General features: G+C 43.3%; 1 protein-coding gene across 2 annotated transcripts in view; it reads left to right on the top strand.

Annotated features, from left to right (window-relative positions):
• The window catches only part of LOC145392982 (mitochondrial thiamine pyrophosphate carrier-like), a 34,962-nt gene extending 27,348 nt beyond the window's left edge, over positions 1-7,614 (top strand). For both annotated transcript variants that reach the window (XM_080267282.1, XM_080267281.1), the window contains 2 exons: positions 370-515; positions 6,846-7,614. In XM_080267282.1, the coding sequence (XP_080123408.1) occupies positions 370-515; positions 6,846-7,046 (347 nt within the window). In that variant the 3' untranslated portion in view covers positions 7,047-7,614. The remainder of the gene's footprint in view (positions 1-369; positions 516-6,845) is intronic.
• Positions 7,615-17,735: the final 10,121 nt, after the last annotated feature.

Genomic DNA, 17,735 nt, shown 5'->3' with positions numbered 1-17,735 from the left:
CTGCCTTTCACCATCCTTGTCTTCTACTTCCCTTTCGACAGAAGGGTAAAGAAACTTTTGCTTATGACTCTGTAAGCATTCATATTTACGGTTTAGCAAAATAATAGTGGCTGCTTCATTTGCTTTTCATCAGCACTTTGAAGACCTGTCTCCTTGGATGTGCTAAGTTGAGATGGTCATCTGACCACCAGTATCGCTTTTGCGTGTAATGGTCAAGAACACCTGAACCTCTGTAATAGCGTAACAGGAAAATAGATGTTTCATAATTTTTTCCTGATTTTTTCATTTTTTAAATCATGCATAGCAGTTTGACTGGGAGACATGAGGATGATTACAGAAAACTAATTGTGCAATGTGTATTCTTAGCAGAACTTGAGCAGCAAATTGTGAGTGCGGCAGCTGTGAGTGGTACAGCAGCTGGTGTATGTGCAAAGGTCTGTGTCTACCCTCTAGATGTGCTCAAGAAGAGACTGCAAATTCGAGGCTTTGAAGAAGCACGCAAGCAGTTTGGGAAGGTTTGTATTGTCTTTGTTGTTTTATTAGTAATTACATCCTTCATGCAGTCCAGTATTGCTCCATTAGGAGTTACAGAGTCTACAGTAGGGCTAGGCTACTTAGCCTAGACATTTAAGGCAAGAGTGACTATCGCTCACTCTTTAATGGCATTATATGAGCAGTAAACCCCAGTCACCCCTCAGAAGTAGACCCTTTTGGGTCACATCCAGTTAGAGCACCTTAACTTGCCAGACCATCAGGCATCGAAAAAGTATATGAGGGCAACAGGGCTAAGACATAGCATTAGTATACAGCACAAACACTCACTCTTGGTCCCCCCACGTGCATCAGAGGACTGTGCCATAAAGGAAAAATACTCAAATGCAACAGTGAAGTCTATCTATCTATTACCAGATGCCCCAATCCCGAAAGGGGTGGCCACAAACAGATCGCCTCCATGTCACCCCGTCCCCCGCCATTTCACTGTTTTCCCCCCAGCTCACACCACTCTCTTTCGTATACCTCTCCACTCCATCCCTCTATCTTGTCCTCAGCTTCCCCCTTCCTCTACCCCTCTCCACCTCACTCACATACACTCTCCTCATTAGTCTCTTGCTCTCCATCCTCTCCACATGGCCAAACCACCTCAGTGTATTTCTCCTAACGCATTCTATCACATCCACATCACAACGCTCCTTCACTTCCTCATTTGTCAGTCAGTCCCTCCATGCAACTCCACGTGCTCCTCTCTAATAATCCGATTCCTTTGCTCTCGCGCTTGATTTTCTTTCCAGTCTTTCCAGCGAGGTCCAAGCTTCACTACCATATTTTAGAGTTTGTATCACAGTACTATCGTGCAACGACTTTTACATTCATGCTCACTTCCCTATTTCTTTTCACTGCTTTCAAAGAACCAGCAACCTTTCTTCCTTGTTGTACCCTTTCAAGCACTTAACCCTCCAAACTTCAAGCCTTACTTGTGACACTACCCAAGTACTTAAATGCACTCACATTTCCCATTTCCTTATCATCCAACATCACTGTACATTCAGTGACTTCATTTTTTTTGGAGACCATAAGTTTACTCTTCTCTACATTCAACTTTAGATTCCATTTCTTACACACTCTCCCAAACTCGTTCACTGAGGCCTGCAGTTCCCCTTCACCGTCGCTTAACAACACAGTATCATCTGCAAACATTAGTACAGGAAGTTTCCAAATGTTGCCCTCTCTCATGAGGGCTGCTCCAACATCCACTGCCATTGTAATTCTTTTATGTCTCCATCCATATACAGATTGAACAACCATAGAGACATGCCATAGAGACGTGACACATCCCTGTTTCAATCCAACATTCAAATAAGATAGAAAAAATTCACTCGTTCGCTATCCACACGCATTGCAACCTTAGCACCGTCAGCTTAATCCTGCATCATCCTTGAACATGCTTGGGGTTTCATTTACTCGGGACTTATCTTGGAAAGACCATATTACATCTCTTGTAAAATCTGCTTCCAAGAGATTGGGTGTGCTAAGCCAACTCCGCTCTTTCTTTACCCCTGCACAATTGCTGACTCTATACAGGGGTTTTATCCGCCCCTGTGTGGAGTACAACTCTCATGTGTGGGGAGGCTCCCCACATACAGCTCTTCTCAATAGGGTGGAGTCAAAGGCTTTTCGTCTCATTAACTCTCCTCCTCTTACTGACTCCCTTCAACCTCTGTCTTTTCGCCGCACTGTTGCATCTTTATCTCTTTTCTATCGCTGCTTTAATGGTCATTGCTCCTCTGAACTGTCTGCTTGCATTCCTCCACCTCTACGACGGGCATGTAGCACCCGTCTGGCAGCAAACTCTCATCCCTTTTCTGTCCAACTCTCTAATGCAAGAGTTAACTGTTACTCCCAGTCTTTCATTTATGCAACAGGTCAGCTCTGGAACTGTCTCCCTCTGTCTGTATTTCCTGCTGCCTATGATCTCCAGTCTTTCAAACGCAGTGTGTCCAGGCATCTCAAAATGATCGGATCTTGATTTTGGCTCTCTATTATATTTTGTTTTTCTCTAGGAGGGAACTGTTACTGTGGGCTCATGGCCTTTGGTTTCTTCTTCCTCGCATAAAAAAAAAAAAAAAAAAAAAAAACGTAATCCTCACAGCATTCAATAACTTCCCATTTACTCCATGTACTGTATTCTTAATATTTTCCATATGCCTTTCTTATCCACTCTGTCATATGCTTTCTCCAGATCCATGAAGGCTGCATACAACTTCTTTCCCTTCTCTGGAAACTTTTCCTGTAAAGGCCTGAGGATGAATATCTGATCTACGCAACCTCTTCTCCTCCTAAAACCTCCCTGTTCTTCTCCAACTAATTCCTCTCTTGTTTCCCTGACTGTGTTAGTAAGTATCCTACTGTATACTTTTCCTCTTACACTAAGAAGACAAATGCCCCTTTGATTGCCATACACTTCTTTTTCCCCTTTTCCTTTGTTCATTCATTCATTCATCATCTAATCCTGTGTTGCCCCATGAGGAATGTAGGAGTCCGGGACTAGACAAGTTGATATTTAAAATGAGAGTGACGAGCCTCACTAATCCCTGAGTGGCATTATGTGAGCAATAAACCCCAACCAGCCCTTGGATAGGAGCCTGCCAAGGCTCAATCGTGTTGGAGTGCCTTAAATACCCACTAACCACCAGGTGCCATAATTTGGTTAAATGGGTACCACCCAGCACTATAAATGGTTTCCTGGTGTTGAGGAAACCATTTGGCATGCCACTTAGTGTAGAGTTACCCATAGACAGAAGGAAGAGGAAAGAGGAGAGGAAAGGGAAGTCACCCGAGAGCAGCACTACATTGAGTGAGTGGACAGGCATAATTATACCTGACTTCCAGCTCTCGAGGACTCTGCCTTCCTCCCAGGCCAAGCTGCACATCTTCCATTTCCATTCTAAAACTTTCTCTCCTCCATGCTTCAGCATTTCACCACACACTCTATCAATTCCTGGGGCTTTCTGCATTTTGACTTTCTTCATTGCATCCACAACTTCCATCCTACTGATCTCTTCCTTCCTTTTCACCTCCCCCGTTTCTCCCAGCCATTCCCCAGCCACTTGTATTTGCATTACTTTTATTCTCTGTGTTTAACAGTTCCTTAAAGTTTTCTTTCCATCTGCTCAGTTTCTCCCTTCTCTACTATCAATCTACCATTTTTATCTTTCACTCCCCTACTAGGTTCTTTATCACCCTGTCTAACTCACTTTACCTCCATCCTGAACATTTTCATGCATTCCCTCCACTTTACACTCCAATTCCTTCCAAATTCTTCATCCACTCTCTTTCTCCTATTAATCTTTTCACTTCACTTTTCCATGCTACATATAACTCTCTCTTCTGTGTCTCAACTTCCTTCATGCCTCTGCTGCCCGTCCTCTCACTATATGCTTTCTAGTTTTGTGCCACAGCTTGTCTCACTTCTTCATGCCACAGTGTTGTTCCTTGCATCCCACACACCACCTCACATGCCTAACAGATTTCTTCTGTAAAATAATATCTTGCACAAACCTTCCACCTTCTCCGTCTGCTCCAAATCATATTTACCGAATCGCTCTTTCACGTCTCTTATATTCTGCCTTTTTTTCATCCTCATGCAACCTTTCTGTCTTCGTTGTTTGGACTACGTCCTGCTGTCTTTCCCTCCTTCTATTCCTCCATTGCACTTGAATCTTGACTTTCACCACCACCAGGTGATGGTCCAATAGTCCACTCCCCTAACGTCTGTATGCTGTTGCATCCGATACATACCTTCTCATTCTCTCATCCACACACAGTCAGTTGTTGTTTTCCGTTCATTCAGTTCACCACCCACCCTTCTCATCACTCACCATGTATACCTGTGGATCATTTTGTGCCTAAGGAGAGTATTGGCTATCGCCAACCCCCTCCTTGTACTGTACAAATGTCCACTAGAGCACTGCCATTCTCATTCACTTCTGCAGGCACACCCCACTCACTGATTACTCCATCCACCTTCACATTCCCTACTTTTCCATTCATATCTCCAATCAAAACACTCTTTCATTCCCCTCAGACTTCTCCATGCATGCTTCCACATTTGCCAAGAATTCTTCTTTCACTCTGATTGTGCTATCTTGCATTAGTACATAGACACACACAGTCGCTCACGTTTGTAATCCTACTTTCAATCTTACCCACACAGTCCTTGAACCAACTGATCCATCCTCTCGTATATTCTCTTTCCATCTCTTGCACACAACAATACATGCACTTTTTTTTGTCCTCTCATTCTCACCTACTCCCTTGCTTGTACCCCATCCATACTCCCACTTTCTCACACTCTCATCACCCCAATTAGTCTCAGTTATTTTTAGTTAGATTCAGTCTCATCTTAAATGTCAGGACCAGCTTGCCTAGCTCCAGGTTCCTATGCTCCTTATGGGGCAACGTAGGATTGGACGATGGATGGCTGTTTTCCGGGGAGAAGCACTAACCTTCTGCCAACCCACTTGTTGACACATAGGGAACACATGTTTGGGTATAAGGTTACCACCCAGCATATTAAATGATTTCCTGGTTTACAGGAAGTTATTTGGCTTGCCACTCAGTGCAGAGCTACCTTGAAATAGAGTACCACTACACTGAATGTGTGGATGATGGGCGCCCCCATAGGCGATAATGAAGTGACGACGATGAAGTAATTGCTGTAATTTTATTATTTAACTTCATGTCTTTATGTGCTTTAGTGGACATTTGTGCCAGGAGGGGGTTGGTGATAGCCAATTCCCTCTTCAGGCACAAAATGATCCACAGGTATACATGGCGAGTGATGCGAAGAGTGGATGATGAACTGAATGAAAGGAAGGCAATGATTGATTATGTGTGTGTGGATGAAAGGATGCGAAGATGTGTAATGGATGCAAGAGCATACAGAGGTTGGGGGAGTGGACTCTCTTACCAATCAAGGTCTAAGTAAAATGGAGAAATAGAAGAAGAGAAGGAAGGGAGGAAGAAGTAGATGTAAGGAGAGTAGAAAAGTTACAAGGGGATGATAAAAAGACAGAATATAAGAGAGAAGTGGAGGAATGATTGGGTAAATATGAATTGGAGCGGATAGGGGGCTTGGAAGGTGTGTGCAAGATATTCACAGAGAAATATGTGCAGCATGTGAGATGGTGTGTGGGGTGAAGAGAAGACGAAAGGGGGTGCAAGGAACAGCATGGTGGAATGAAGAGGTGAGACAGGGTGTGGTGCAAAAGAAGAATGCACATAGTGAGTGGATGAGAAACAGGGGCGTGGAAGAAGATGAGAGACGAAAGAGTTATATGTAGAGAGGAAGGCAGAGGTGAAAAGATTAGTAAGAGAGAGTAAGAAGAGAGTGGATAAGGAATTTGGAAGGAATTGTGAGTGTCAAGTGGAGGGAATGTAGGAAAATGTTCTGGAAAGAGGTGAAGAGAGTTAGATAGGGTGGCAATGAAGTTAGTAGGGGAGTGAAAGATCAAAATGGTAGATTTCTAGTTGAGATGGGAGAAAAAGTGAGCGGATGGAGAGACCACTTTAATGAATTGTTGAACATAGAGAATGAACGTAATGCGAGTATGTTTGGGGAATGGTTGGGAGAAGGAGGGAGGTGAGAAGACAGGAAGAAATCAGTAGGATGGAAGTTGTGGAAGCAATGAAGAAAGTCAAAATGGGGAAAGTCCCAGGAATTGATGGAGTGTGTGGTGAAATGCTGAAGCATGGAGGAGAGATAGTAGTAGAATGGATGTGGAAGATGTGCAAATTGGCCTGGGAGGAAGGTAAAGTCCCGGAGGATTGGAAGTCAGGTATAATTATTCCCTTGCACAAAGGGAAAGGGGAAAAAGAAGTGTGAGGTATTCATAGGGGCATTTGCCATCTTAGTGTAATAGGAAAAGTATATGGTAGGATAATTATTGACAGAGTTAGGGAAATAACAGGAATTAGTTGGAGAGGAACAGGGAGGCTTTAAGAAGGGAAGAGGTTGTGTAGATCAGATATTCAATCTTAGAGCTTTAGTGGAAAAGTGTCAAGAGAAGGGTGTATGAAACGGCTGCAGTTTATCATAAATGAATGACCTAGGTGAAAAGTAATGAGATATAATGTGTTTGTTGAACAGTTTTAGGGTTGGAGGGAAAGGTTTGAGCTTTTGTAATCACTTGATGACCTGTGATTCAGTAAAATTATTTTTAGTCATCAGTAGGAAACAGTACTGTACTCATCATTTATGATACCTACAGCAGGCAACATCTTCCCTGCTCACATTCATCATCTCTGTCAAGTGACGTTGTTTCTCACTAAGTATGTTTCCTTTACAGGTAGTGGTATACCCAAATCCATGGAAGATTATTATTCAGATCACTCGGGAAGAAGGACTTTCAGCTTGGTTTAAAGGGTTGTGGCCAAGCTTGATTAAAAGTGGCTGTTCCACAGGACTCATATTTGTCACCTTTGAGGCCACCTGTCAAGTCCTTGCTCATATACACCGCAGGAAGGAAAAAGACACTGGGATCAGATAGTGGAGTGTTGAGTTCAAGTGATGCAAAAAGGATAGGAAGGTTGATTTTGTTCATTTCCAGATTACTCTTTGGTGACAACAGCAGCAATAACAACAACATTGAATAAGAACGAAAAAGTTCAGTCTGGTGCATAAGGAATAAGAGAAAAGTTGGTTTGAGTGGTTGAGTGTTAAAAGGATGATGTTTTTAAGTTACCATCAGACAAAGATGTTCCAGTTTCATATATTTGCCTGTCTAATAGGTCCAGTCATTCTTTCACTGCCATTGGACATCATTAAGGATTATTATTTATTAATGAAGTATCTTTTCAATATGTGATATAGTCTTGTAAATACAGTATTATAATGGATGATTTTTATTAACCACGGAGGTTTAAATTGTCCTAATGAGGCTTTATTCCTGTGTAGAGGGTGTGGATGTTGTAGTTTGTATTGTAATTATTCTGGAGTAATATGCTTCTTTCTTTTATAACATGGTTATCCCTAAACTTACGAAACTCATATAACATAGTTATCCTCACACTGAAGAAACTCATGTAATCGATTCACACAACTCATACTCAGTAACTAATGGGAAATACTGCATCCATGCCAAACTTCTCCCTCCCCAGTGTCATCATTTCCATTACATGATTATCCTCACACTGAAGAAACTCATGTAACTTTCACATAACTCATACTTAATAACTTGATGGAAAATACTACATCCTTGCCAAACCTCTCCTTCCCCAGTACGTTCCTTTCCACGTATCACAACTTCTGGTTTTACCTGTTGTAAAGGACCTTACTGACAGTCAGATATGTAAAAAAATTGTAAAAATTGTATCATTATAGTACTTTGTCGTTTATAAAGGCTCCAACATGTGTGCATGCGTTGGCCTTGGTCACCTAATGGTGGCTGTCTATGCTGCTTGATCTCTGGCAACTTCCTTATTTAGTCCTGTATCCCTGAGGTTGCACTCTGTGACTTCATTCCAGGTTTTTTTTGTTCTGCCTCTCACAGCCTTACACCTGATGTTCACACTTCTCACATCCCACACCCAGTTTTCATCCTCCATCTTCTCCACATGCCCAGACCATCTCAGTCTACCCCTCCTCATCACAACACCAATACACCTCAGTCCCTTTCTTTCTTTCAACTCTTCCATCATAAACCTAGTTCCCTCACGCCACACATTCAAGGATGCACTACATATCCATCTGATCATTGTCATTTCTTTACATTTGAGCCTACGAATATCCTCTTCCTTTGCTGTGCAGGTCTCATTACCATACAGCATTACACTCCTAACAAACATCGTATACAGAGATCCCTTTGCTTGGACGGTGAGCCCTCCCAGTATTGTAAAAATAGCCTTATTAATTCTTAGATGGAAAAAAAAAGCCAGGCTACTGCTGATGGTAGTCATGGTGGTGGCAGTGGCAGTGGTGGTAGATAAAATATGGTGCCAGGGTGGTACGTGGAGGCAGCCATCATCCACCCTTCTGATGTAGTGCGTCCTACTTCTTCCTTCACCATTATCATTCTTTTTCTTTGTCTGCTTTCCTCGTTTCCTATTTCTTCCATCTTTCCTGTCACCTTTTATTACTCTTCTTTCCTTTTTAGTTGGCATTACATTAGGTGACAAGCCTAATGGTTTCCTGTAAGCCAGAAAACCATTTACAGCACTTGGTGGTAACCATATAACCAACCCATGCATGTTCCCTATATGTCAACAGATGGGTTGGCAGAGGGTTAGTGCCCCTCCCTGTAAAACCACCAACTCAAAGACAAACGTCCATGCCTTATGGGAGTACAGAATCTGGCTGTAGATGGATAGTTTGATAGATAAAGGCAGCAGGACCTTTTCACTGCTGTGTGTACCACACACGGATGAACAGGAAGGAAATACAGATTATGTAAAAGAAAAAAAAATCCATACAACAGATCACAGGCGTCCTCCATTCATAAAAAATCTTTAACAGTTGGACTTGAACTGGTGTAAGCTGAATTTTTTTTGGGGGATGCAAGTTTCAAAGAGATGCAGTTCAGGGAATAAAGGAATTCTGATTGGTAGAAGTTGTGAAGTTTGGCAATGTGACAGTATTTCTGTTTCCATATTAAATTAGACCTTGTGCTCTCAACATGATGGAAATAACTTATCAGTCCTGGCTGTGGGGGTATGATAAGTGGAATCACACCAAGTTGCATGGCCAAGTTAGTTGAAGCCAACCTTCCCCACACAAATATGGCTGGTGTGGGCATACAGCCAATGTGGTATCCACGTTGATACTGCTTCTTACTGGCAGTGTCACTGAGAGCATCCCAACATGATACTAAAATTGCATTTCATTCATTGCGTGCTACATTATATTCTGTTAACTCAGACTACACCATTAGTGGTAGTTCTGCTTATAACAGCCTTGAAAGATATATTTTGTGCTGTTAATTGCCTGTTTTTATATGTGTATGTCACCTGCAGACAGATCTCAGCTACTGTTTTGATTGGCAATACATGCAGTCATTTTCAGATTGACTTGCTATACCTGTAAATACAGCATGGTTTTTGAATGCTGTCAGTACAAGAATGAAATTTTTTTGGCAAACATATGTTAACACTAATGAGTAAGGTCATTTTTCACTAATTTCTTTTCACATAAGACATATACAGCATTTACATTTTTGGATGGCAATGATACGTTTGCTTTGCATTTCACAGTGATTTTTGCATGGGAATCATCAACATTTTGGCTAAGTAAGACACTGTAACATGCTTCACACTTCAAACATTTCATAAGTTTCCCTGAAACAAAGCCAGTTATATATATATATATATATATATATATATATATATATATATATATATATATATATATATATATGTGGTAGGTGGGGGCGCTCACCATCCACTCACTCGATGTAGTGCTGCTCTCGGGTGTCTGCCCTTTCCTCTCCATCTTTCTTTCCTTCCATTCTCATCTGTCTTTCTTTCCTTCATTCTTTCCTTGTCCTACTGCCTACGGGTGACTTTACACTCCCTCTTCTGTCTTTCTTTCCTTCATTCTTTCCACTTCCTTCAGCCTGTGGGTGACTCTACACTGAGTGACAAGCCAAATGGCTTCCTGTGCACCAGGAAACCATTTACTACGCTGGGTGATAACCATATAACCAAATTTTGGCGCCTGGTGGTTTAGTGGGTAATTATTGCACCCCAATTGGATTGAGCTGGTGAAGGTTTATATCCAAGGGGTGGTTGGGGTTGATTGCTCATGTAATGCCGCTCAGGGGTGAGTGAGGTTGGTCATTCTCATCTTAAATGTCAGGACCAACTGCCTAGCCCCGGGCTCCTACGCTCCTCATGGGGCAACGTAGGATTGGATGATGGAGATACATATATATATATATATATATATATATATATATATATATATATATATATATATATATATATATATATACACCCCTGGGGGTAGGGTTTTTTTTCAAGAATACTCCCCCAGTATCCCTGCTTGTCGTAAGAGGCGACTAAAAGGGTTGGCGGAGGGTTAGTGCCCCTCCCCGGAAAACAACTAACTAAAAAAAACAAACAAGAAGCCTCGGACAAGGACTGACCAAACGATGTCGACCAAGGACCGGACAAAGGACATGGTTATCGGAACGTGGAATGTAAGGGGAGCGAATGATGAGGTGAAAGAGAGAGATATTGTCCAGGTGCTTGAGGGTGCGAAAGTGGATGTATGTGGAATAACTGAAACAAAATGGTGGGAGGAGAAAGTGTGAGAGAATGGGAGTATGGATGGGGTATATGTGCAGGAGTAGGTGAGAATGAGAGGGCAAAGGAAGGAGTATGTATAGTTGTGAGTAAAAGATGGAAGAAGAGCATAAGACAGTATGGATCAGCTGGGTCAAGGATTGTGTGGGTAGAGTTGAAAGTTGGAATACAAATGTGGGTGATTGTGTGTGTGTATGCGCCAACGCAAGATCGTGCTAGAAGAGTGAGAGAAGAGTTCTGGACAAATGTAGAAGTGTGCATGGAAAAGTTTGGAAGGAATGAGAGTGTTTTTGATCGGTGATATGAATGGTAAAGTTGGGAATGTGAAGGTGGATGGAATAGTTAGTGAGTGGGGTGTGCCTGCTGAGATAGATGAGAATGGGAGTGCGTTAGTGGACATTTGTGCTGGGAGGGGGTTGGTGATAGCCAATACCCTCTTCAGGCATAAAATGATCCACAGGTATACATGGCGAGTGATGAGAAGGGTGGGTGGTGAACTGAATGAAAGGAAGGCAATGATTGATTATGTGTGTGTGGATGAAAGGATGCGAAGATGTGTAATGGATCCAAGAGCTTATAGAGGTTGGGGGAGTGGACTTTCTGACCACTACTTGGTGGTGGCCAGAATTACAATTCAAGTAAGATGGAGGAATAGAAGAAGGGAAAGACGAGAGGAAGGAGTAGTTGCAAGGAAAGTGGAAAGGTTACAAGAGGATGAGAAAAAGGCAGAGTATAAGAGAGAAGTGGAGGAACGATTGGGCAAATATGAATTGGAGCAGATGGGAGACGTGGAAGGTGTGTGTAGGATATTTACAGAAGAAATATGTGCAGCATGTGATGTGGTGTGTGGAAGGAAGAGAAGACGGAGGGGGGTGCAAGGAACAACGTGGTGGACTGAAGAGTTGAGACAGGCTGTGGCACAAAAGAATGAATGGATGAGAAATAGGGACGTGGAAGAAGTTGAAAGGCGGAAGAGAGAGTTATATGTAGAAAGAAAGAGAGAGGTGAAAAGATTAGTAAGAGAGAGTAAGAAGAGAGTGGATGAGGAATTTGGAAGGAATTTGAGTGTAAAGTGGAGGGACTGTAAGAAAATGTTCTGAAAAGAGGTGAAAAGAGTAAGACAGGGTGGAAGTGAAGTTAGCAGGGGAGTGAAAGATAAAAATGGTAGATTACTAGTGGAGAAGGGAGAAAAAGTGAGCAGATGGAGAGAACACTTTAAGGAATTGTTGAACATAGGGGATGGAAGTAATGCGAGTATAAGTGGCTGGGGAATGGCTGGGAGAAGGAGGGAGGTGAGAAGACAGGAAGAAATCAGTAGGACAGAAGTTGTGGAAGCAATGAAGAAAGTTAAATCGGGGAAAGCCCCTGGAATTGATGGAGTGTGTGGTGAAATGTTGAAGCATGGGGGAGAGATAATAGTAGAATGGATGTGGAAGATGTGCAGATTGGTCTGGGAGGAAGGTAGAGTCCCGTAGGATTGGAAGTCAGGTATAATTATTCCCTTGTGCAAGTGAAAAGGGGAAAAAGAAATGTGTGGTAATCATACGGGCATTTGTCTTCTTAGTATAATAGGAAAAGTGTATGGTAGGATACTTATTGACAGAGTTAGAGAATGAACAGAGAAATTAGTTGGAGAAGAACAGGGAGGCTTTAGGAAGGGAAGGGGGGCGCGGTAGCACAGTGGTAGCGCGCTGGACTTGTGATCGGGGGATTGCAAGTTCGAGCCTCGCCCGGACTGCCGTGCCGGGAGGGGTAGCTCCAATACAGGGCTTAGCTCGGGGGAGCTCCATTTCTCCCGTTTAGGAAGGGAAGAGGCTGTGTAGATCAGATATTCATTCTTAGATCTTTAGTGGAAAAGTTTCTAGAGAAGGGAAAAAAGTTGTATGCGGCTTTCAGGATTTGGAGAAAGCATATGACAGGGTGGATAGACAAGGATTGTGGAAAGTGTTAAGAATATATGGAGTAGATGGGAAGTTGTTGAATGCCGTGAAGAGTATGTACGATGGTGCGAAGGCTGCAGTGCGTGTGGATGGTGAACTAAGTGAATTTTTCTCTTTGAAAGTTGGGTTGAAACAGGGATGTGTCATGTCTCCATGGTTGTTCAATCTGTACATGGATGGGGTAATAAAAGAGTAGGCTACAAGGTAGGGTAGTGGATGTTGGAGTGGCCCTGGTGAGAGAGGATAGTGTTTGGAAACTCCCTGTAGCCTACTGTTGTTTGCAGATGATCCTGTGTTGTTGAGTGAAGACGAAGGGGAGCTGCAAGGCTTGGTGGATGAGTTTGGGAGAGTGTGTAAGAAACGGAATCTAAAGGTGAATGTAGGGAAGAGTAAAGTGATGGTCTTTGAGAGAGGTGAAGTCAGTGAATGTACAGCGAGATTGGATGGTGAGGAATTGGAAAATGTGAGTATGTTTAAGTATTTGGGTAGTGTGATGAGTAAGGATGGAGGTTTGGAGGGTGAAATGCTTGAAAGGGTACAGCAGGGAAGAAAGGTTGCTGGTTCTTTGAAAGCAGTGATAAGAAACAGGGAAGTGAGCATGGAAGTGAAAAAGTTACTACATGACAGTATTGTGATACCAACTCTAACGTACGGAAGTGAAGCTCTGACGTTGTTGGAAGGACACAAGTCAAGAGTGAGAGCAGTGGAAATGAGTTATTGAGGAGGAGCCTGTGGAGTCACATGGAGAGACAGGCTGATGAATGAGGATATAAAGAAGCATTGTGGTGTGGATGTGGATGTGATAGGAAGCGTTATGAGGAACACACTGAGGTGGTTTGGCCATGTGGAGAGGATGGAGGGTGAAAGACTGACGAAGAGAGTGTATGTGAGTGAGGTGGAGGGGGGAAGAGGGAGGGGGAGGTCGAGGATGAGATTGAGGGATGGGGTGGAGAGGTATATGAGAGAGGGGGTGTGTGAGTTGGGAGCAGGGCAGCGAAATGGCGGGGGACAGGGCGACTTGGAGGCGATTTGTTTGTGGCCACCCCAAACGGGATTGAGGCATCTGGCAACAGATATATATATATATATATATATATATATATATATATATATATATACAGTAATCACTCTAATATCCGGACGCCCAATAACCAAACATCCCCACTACCCGGACCTTATCGTCCTGGGATCCAACATTCCCAAAATGGTCTGAAAACCCAAAAAAATAAAAAAAATAAAACGATTTTTTCTCATCCGTAATTTGAACTTGCCGCGCGCGCCGCGGGAGAGCATTGTTTTGGTGCGTCATTCCTCCGACGTCCGATAGAGCGCCGCTGCATCCTCCACACTTCCCGCCTGTCTCTCACCGCGACTGGACCTACGCTCTTCGCAATGGCTGCCCACGTGCTCGCTTTTGTGGTGGTGCTGTACTTGCTGCAGGGCCTCCTGCTGCTCTCGGGCCTCCTCTTAGTGTGTGTGATGATGACCCCGCCACCTGAGAAAAGGAAGAGAGTGGTGTTGACTCTGGAAAAGAAGAGGGAGATATTAGAGAAAGTTGATGCGGGTTGGTCTTCTTCCCGCATTCTCCGCGAGTACAACCTGGCCTGGTCGACTTTGTTCGATATCAAACGTTCCCGAGACAAACTCATGCAGTACACGGCTGACTTCTCGTCGCGAAGCAAATGCAACGTGGAAAGGAAGGTTATGTTTACCCCCAAGTTTGCAGAAATCGACCGATCCATGTTGATTTGGTACCAACAGCAACGTGCAGCTGGTGTGATGGTATGTGGAACGGAGCTGAAGGCTGCTGCTGAGAAGTTCGCAAGGCTTCACGACGCCCTAGACATCAAGGCATCCGAGGGTTGGCTCTTCGCGTTCAAGTTGCGACATGGCCTTACTAACCGTAAAGCACATGGCGAAGCATTGGACGCTAACGAGGATGGAGTTGACGAGTTTCGGCACAAGGTGAAAGGCTTGATCGACAGGGAGGGCCTAACTCTCGGTCAAGTCTACAATGCTGACGAAACTGGCCTATTCTATCGCTCGCTGCCAACGAACACTCTAGCCAAGGAGACGGAGAAGCGTGTACCTAGCCGCAAGCTTTCCAAGGAACGGATATCTGCTTTGTGTTGTGCCAGTGCTAACGGCATGCACCGGCTTAAGTCCGTTGTTGTTGGCCGTGCAAAGCAGCCTCGGTGCCTTCGTGGGGTGATGGATGTCCTTCCTGTCGTCTGGTACCATTCTTTGAAAGCATGGTTCACAGCTGTGATTTTCAAAGACTGGTTTCACCGTCACTTCGTCAAGGAGGTCATCCATTACCAGACGAAGACACTGGGAATCCCTCGCGACCAGGTAAAGGCTCTCCTTCTGCTCGACAATGCACCTGCCCACCCGTGCGACAAGGACTTGGTTGCTGAGAATGGCCATATTAGGTGCATGTTTCTGCCACCTAATACGACTGCTCTCATTCAACCCATGGACCAAGGAGTGATCGTGGCAACAAAGCGCCTGTACCGTCGGAAGTTCCTGGACGAGGTGATGGTTGTTCTCGAGGACGAGGACGAGCGCAGGGAAGGACGTGACACTCGAGGCAAGCGGACTTTGGAAAACCTTCGCCGCTACAACATCAAGTCTGCGCTGTACAACTGGGCTAGTGCATGGAAGGAAGTCCCTGTGAAAACTCTTGAAAATGGTTGGTCTCGTCTGCTTCTCAGAATGGATGTGGAGTACGATTTTCTAGGGTTTGACGTGGATGACTTCCATGCACGGTTACGTACGCATGGCGACGTTGTTGATGTGGACGATGTTCGTGAGTGGTTGGACGATGACGAGGGCGATCCTGGGTATCAGACGTTGTCTGATATCGAGATCGCGTCTTCGGTTGCTGGTGTCAGTCCTGAACTTAAAGATTCCGACGACGAAGGCGACGATGATGCGGACTCCTCTCAGCAGGACACTACTCCAGCCATCCCCAAGCTGAGCGCACTCCGGGAACATCTAGAGTTCGTCCTAGACTACCTGGAACACCCGGACTGCGACAGGGAGATGGGGCCCTTGGGACTCGTGGAGGAAGTGCGTGCTTTCAGGCAGCGCATCATCAATCGCCAGAATCGTCGGTCCTTGCGTCAGTCAACGATTGACAGTTTTTTCAGGCCCGTGACCCCTGCTGTGCCAAGCCCTGGCTCCACTCCGTTGCCTCCCCAAGACAGGCTCTCATGCTCTGAGCCACATCCCAGCACATCAGCCACGGTGGAGTCACCGCTCGACGTGAGTTTGCGGCTTTCCTCAGAGTCCTCTGCAGTGGGTACGCCATCACCACGACCCAGCGATGCACCCCTTGGTCGCCTGCCAGTGATACTCTCGGACTCTGACAGTGAATAAACAGCAAGAACTTCTCCACTAGACCATACGGGAATTTTGAGTGTTGTGCAGTGAAAAAAATGGTGTTGTGTTAAGGTTTTCGAGTTGAGAGAAAAGACTCAGTGGAAACTAAATTTAACGTAAATAAACTTCTTTGTTTTGGCTTTGGAAATTTTGAAAAGATTGGGAAAAGGTAATGTGCAACACTAAATTTAACTGGAACATTATTTGGACTAAAGTGAACACTGTGAAGAGAATGGACTTCTGTGTGTTATTGACTAAGTTCAGTGCAAGACTTCAGGAAGAGAACACTGCAAGTGCTTCAGGAAATCATTCTTACTGTCAGAGTCCGAGAGGAGGCGGTTATTCATCGAGGTGGCCAGGGACTTGCTGTAAGTAGCCAGAATGTTTCATACTGTACTTTTTTCCATACTATACTTACCAGAATGTTTCATACTGTACTTTTTTCCATACTATACTTACCTCATGCATGTGCAGTAGGAATGTGTTTTTCTGAGTTAGGCTAGGTTAGGGTCCATAGGTACCAGAATGTTTATTAATGTATGAACATACTTCTAAACCCTCATTTTATGTTTCTTTTGCATTTATTTCAGTCATTTATGTGCCTTATTGATGTGATTTGGGTATGCATGTCCAGAGGGAGTTGTATAGGTGTTTCTCTGAGTTAGGGTCCATAAGTACAAGTCCATAAGCTGGGGCCGAATATCCGGACAAAACCAATAACTGGACCTACCAATGGCTCTATTACGTCGGATATTGGAGTGATTACTGTATATATATATATATATATATATATATGTATATATATATATATATATATATATATATATATATATATATATATATATATATATATACCGGTATATACTGTATATACAGTAAACTCTCCCCGAACACGTTCTCGCCGAACTCGCTCGTGCTCCGACTGACTTTTTAAAAATATTTGCCAAAAATCAGTTATTAGTCCTAGAATATTAAAATTATATATGCTTATGGCACATACCTTCAGCTTTCCCCTGGGATGTTTGTTGAGCCTTCGTCGTCTATCGTAGGAATTGTAGAGACTTCTGAAGTTGGGTAATGAAGTCTTCACTTTACACTTCCCGATACCCTGTAATATGGTAACCACTGCCTGATATTATAACTACAAACACTATTCTATGAATTTCAAGTAGTTTGGAATACATATTAAAAAAAAAAAAAAAGCAATATAAATTATGAGTGCATACGAGCTTTCCTCCCGTGCTGGTTCCCCGATGGTATTCTGACGCGGAGCTGTCATTTATTATTTATAAACACACTCACACTTTATATTCCTAGTACTTTATTACACTTATTTATATATACAATATTTATCTATAAGTTTCTTTCAGTACTAGCATTGAGAACGAATCTGTCACTTTCACATTCACTTTCATAACTCATAGTATTCATACATGCTAGAGTGAAACTTTCACTTTCATTACTCCTAGTATATATACTCGTATTATTATATTACTACTCATTTACATTTCTATTTACATTCTCTATTTTATTTACATTATTTACATTTCTATTTTATTTACACTTTGTTATGCACTGTCACTTGCAGTAACTTATAAAACTATTTTTCACTGT

This window comes from Coenobita brevimanus, chromosome 23 (assembly GCF_032717465.1).
Source record: "Coenobita brevimanus isolate Jiangsu-jjx chromosome 23, ASM3271746v2, whole genome shotgun sequence".
In the NCBI taxonomy this organism is placed as follows: domain Eukaryota; kingdom Metazoa; phylum Arthropoda; class Malacostraca; order Decapoda; family Coenobitidae; genus Coenobita; species Coenobita brevimanus.
This window is presented reverse-complemented; position numbering and strand designations above follow the sequence as displayed.